Source organism: Thunnus maccoyii, chromosome 6 (assembly GCF_910596095.1).
Source record: "Thunnus maccoyii chromosome 6, fThuMac1.1, whole genome shotgun sequence".
Taxonomy (NCBI): Eukaryota; Metazoa; Chordata; class Actinopteri; order Scombriformes; family Scombridae; genus Thunnus; species Thunnus maccoyii.
The window spans coordinates 19900821-19905181 of NC_056538.1; the positions used below are offsets into that span (position 1 = coordinate 19900821).

General features: G+C 36.7%; 1 protein-coding gene across 1 annotated transcript; it reads left to right on the forward strand.

Annotated features, from left to right (window-relative positions):
* Positions 1–259: 259 nt before the first annotated feature.
* On the forward strand, positions 260–3693 carry gemin7 (gem (nuclear organelle) associated protein 7). Its single transcript, XM_042414048.1, has 2 exons — positions 260–367; positions 1982–3693. Exon 2 carries the CDS (start codon positions 2003–2005, stop codon positions 2387–2389), a length of 387 nt encoding a protein of 128 aa, XP_042269982.1. The 5' UTR covers positions 260–367; positions 1982–2002; the 3' UTR covers positions 2390–3693.
* The last annotated feature ends 668 nt before the right edge of the window (positions 3694–4361 follow it).

Genomic DNA, 4361 nt, shown 5'->3' on the forward strand with positions numbered 1-4361 from the left:
ATAAAAGGGCATATGCAAACATTGTGGGAAGAACATCAGGTAATTTGTACAATATACAAAAACGTGGTTGGTACTGATATAACACAGCACAGAAACACGAAGGATGAAGTGAAGATTTTTGGAAATATTTTAGAACAATTTGATTAGCTTTTTTTTCTGCCAATCTACTGACTTCACCTTCCGGCCCAGCAGGTGGCGGTAATGCGCAGCTGGCTTGCTATCTACCAATGAATGCAGAGATGAAGAAGAAGAAGAAGAAGAAGAAGAAGAAGAAGAAGAAGAAGAAGAAGAAGGAAACCAAAGAAGAAGAAGAAGAACGCTACAGTTGCATGCGACTGTTGATGCTGCTAACAAGAGGACAGAGTTGGTATGTATTTTATTAAACTGGAGGAGGTTCAGTAAAGTATTAGTGTATATTTGATGAACATGTGGATGAAAAGCGTCATTTGCTGTTATATTGTGAGGAACTTATACTATTTATATCAGCGTTATCTGAGCTGTAAGTTAGCATCACGCTCACATCAAGATGCTAACTTTGAAACAAAGTTTGATGTCTGTTAATAACAGTAATAATAATGAACTTTATTTGTATAGCACTTTTCTTAACAATATTACAAAGTGCTTTAGTTAGCGGATAGCACAATATTTAATCAACGATACAGGTCTTCCCCCTCTTTGGAGTTAATTTTAATTTATAACCTATATTATGTTTGCTTTGTAGGCACAATACGCAATCAGAAAAGGGTAAAGTTAGCAATAAATGCAAACGTCAAATCACAAAGGTGGAATAACAGGTCGATTAATATAGTGTAGTAAAAAATTAAGTTATTAATGTGTTATATGCCGTTTCACGTGTGTTTACATAGATAAAGCTTGTAAAAACACCTATATGTTGTAGTTAAACAGTTATTTTCATTACCAATTCAGCTGTCAGCTTTTATTTTTGATCATGGATAAATCGTTAAGTCAAATTGTGAAAAATGTTAAACTCAAGTTCCCTGCATCCAGTGGTGTAAGAAGTATGTTGATCCTCTACTTAAGTTAAAGTACCAATACAGCCATGTAAAAATAATCCCATTACAAGTAAAAGTCCTGCATGAAAAGTCCTACATAAGAAGTATTAAAGTGAAAGTACTCGCGTCGTCTCTGACTGATATATTATTACTATATATGACATCATTAGATCATTAATACAGAAGCATCAGTGTGTAAGCAGCATGTTACTGTTGTAGCTGCTGGAAGTGGCGCTAGTTTCAACTACTTTATGTACAGTTTGCTAGTTTAGTCCAGTGGTTCCCAACCTAGGGGTCAGGCCCTTCCAAAGGGTCACCAGATAAATCTGAGGGGTCGTGAGATGATTAATGGGAGAAGAAAGAAGAAAAAACAAAGTTCTGATACACAAATCTGTTTTCAGTTTTTGGACTTTTTCTCTCATCTTTGATTTTTGGTGAAATATTGGTTACATTTCAACATTTATTGAAATGAAACCATGTGAGAAGAGCAGAGAGAAAATCACTATTTGGTAGAGCTGAACTCATAAACTCATATTTTAAAAGCTTGTTATTTTATCCATTGTGTATAATCTTCATCTGAAAAGTGACTAAATCTGTCAAATAAATTTAGTGGAGTAGAAAGTACAATATTTCCCTCTACTAAATGTAGTTGACTGGAAGTATTAAGTAGCATAAAATGGAAATACTCAAGTAAAGAACAAGTAGCTCAAATGTACTGTACTTGAGTAAATGTACTTAATTACTTTCCACCACTGCCTGGATCTAATGTGGCATTTTCAGATTTCTTGTTTTTTCTGACCAATAATTAAAAACCCAAATATATTTTGTTTACAGTAATGTAAAGCACAGAAAAGCAACACATCTGAAAAGCCAATACAAGTGATTCTTCTGCATTTTTGCTTGATAAATAACTTAAACGATTAATCAGTAATCTCAATAGTTATATTTTTTTTGTTTTCTTTTTATAGGTGTTAGCAGAAAGAATCAACATGGCAACACCAGTGTCTGTGCTACGGTTGCCCAAAGGACCTGACCCCAACAGCCGCGGATTTGACCCCAAATCGGCACGCTTCATCGCTCTCTGTCGCACCTCCATTTCCACTTCGGCTGAGTCAGAGATGGACGCTGAGCAGCTGCAGAGAGAGCAGCACGCAAGATCTGTGCTGAGAGAGAGTTTCCTCAGGTGTCTCCTCTCCACAGCCAACAAGAAGGTTCAGTTCCACATGTATGAGAAGGTGAAGGTGGAGGCCACATTTGGAGCATCTGACATCGACGTGCTGAACTTTCAGGTGTCGGATCTGCAAACTCCCATCGGGGTGCAGAAAGAGGCACTGATCAGGTTTCAGGATGTAATTTCGTACACATTTGACGTATGAACACTTTTGGATTTGCAGTCACCCACCATTGTGCTGGAACTGAGGTAGTCTATAAAGTTGGTTATATTTTTGTTGAATGGTGAGGCTGTATGTTGTGTTTTCAGTATTTTTTCAGTGACTGCATTCAAAGACCCAGCACTGACAAGCAGTTCCCCTTTTACAGCACAAGAGGGCGTTAGATACCTGTGTTTCAAGAGTTATGTCAGACCTTAATGCAAGAGCTTGTTCAGATTTGCACCGGGGTGTTGGTGATGCTGTTGATAGAGTCAGATATCAGCAGATTTGTGACAAGGTATTGATTAAAACACTGATGATGTGATGATGCTCTGCTGATGAGTACTAGTGCTTTCAGAATATCTTTACTCACAAGAACATTTTGGGAAGCAACTGATCATTTTTACAGGTATTTCTCTCAGCTGCAACGGTTTGATTAGTTCAGTAAGTTGTAGTGCTTAATGAAAAACTAGAAAAAGACAACATCAAACCAGACACTCACACGATGTGTGTATGTACAGCACAGTACATTTGTATGTCACCCATTTCTGCTCTGCACCGTGCGGCTTTCTGTAGGCCGTTAGCACAGTTGTCTCTCTGTGAAAGATGTGAAATCAAGTTATTATTCATGATTGTGTTGACAAATTACGTCTTGTGTCATGTAAAACTGAAGCAAATGAAACATTGCACTTCTTTTGAGTTAACTATTTTTGTATTTCATTGTCCATTTTGTATTCGGTTTAGAAAAATTATTAAAACTGAGCACTAATGTACAATATTTGGATTTCCAGCTACATGCATAACTTATACTGGATGTATCAGGTACTTAAAAGAACTTGGAAGATGTTGGCTGTCAAAGGTTGGGGCACTGACCTTCAGCAGAAAGGCTTGTTCATGCACCTGTGTCAGCAAGTAGCCACCCCGCTGAGGGGCCCTTGAGCAAGACATTGAATACCTACCAGCTCCAGGTTTGCCATACTGTAGCTGACCTGCCTTCATGAAGAAGAGAGCCAAAATATTTCTTTTCTGATGCAATCACTAGAGCAACACAGTGTTTTGACTATTACAGCATTATGCAGACCTCAGCACTGATGTTTTTTGGCCACACAGGCCATCATCATGAGCAGGTAGAGATGTTCTATTTTACAATCATTTTAGGTCTGATGTCATCACTCTAATTAATGCAGCTGACCAATCAGCTGGCACACCTGGCATTTACAAGATGTTGTTTCCAAACACCTCTACCTGCTTCTAATGGCGGTTAAAGAAAAAGTGAAAACTTAAAACTGCAAATAAATCTTTGTTCTTTTTTTGGAGGCCACTCTTCTTTTATGCATTCTGAATATCAGTGGATCTCCTGATTTCCACACACTCTATTTTAACATATATAAAATACAAAAGAAGCTCAATCCGAGATCCTGAACAACTTTGGTGGCAAAATTAATGAATTAATCAAATTTCTGTCATTTCAGCAGACCTCAGAAGGTCCAACTTTACTGTATGTCAGTGCTACATTGACTGCATGGGATTACCAGATACTATACCATTATATATCAAATCTAAAATACAGCAAGACATGTTTTGGTAACTTACAAAACCAAGAGAAAAACCACAGTCATTATTTAATTAATATTATTACATAATATCAACATTTTTGCACAATTTTTCAACTAAATTGTATACTGAATTGAAAGTTTTTTCTTGATTATTCCTGACGAGTAACAGGCAAAACTGAAATGTTTCATATGTGAGTATCTGAATCAGCAAATAGAAATGTGTATTTATTAGGGCTAATAATTTGAGCAATAATCTAGTCAAAGGAGAAATGTATGGGAACATTATTTAATTTCATTACAGAAATCAGACCACTAGATCTGAACTGTTGAGCACCAGAAAACACCAGAACAAAGTACAAATGAATGTGTTGATTTCAGTCACATATCCAAAACATTTATAGAGTGAAATATTAACCTGAATC

Excerpts from the sequence above, each read along its gene's own strand:
- gemin7 (XM_042414048.1), top strand. The coding sequence starts at position 2,003 with ATGGCAACACCAGTGTCTGTGCTACGGTTGCCCAAAGGACCTGACCCC.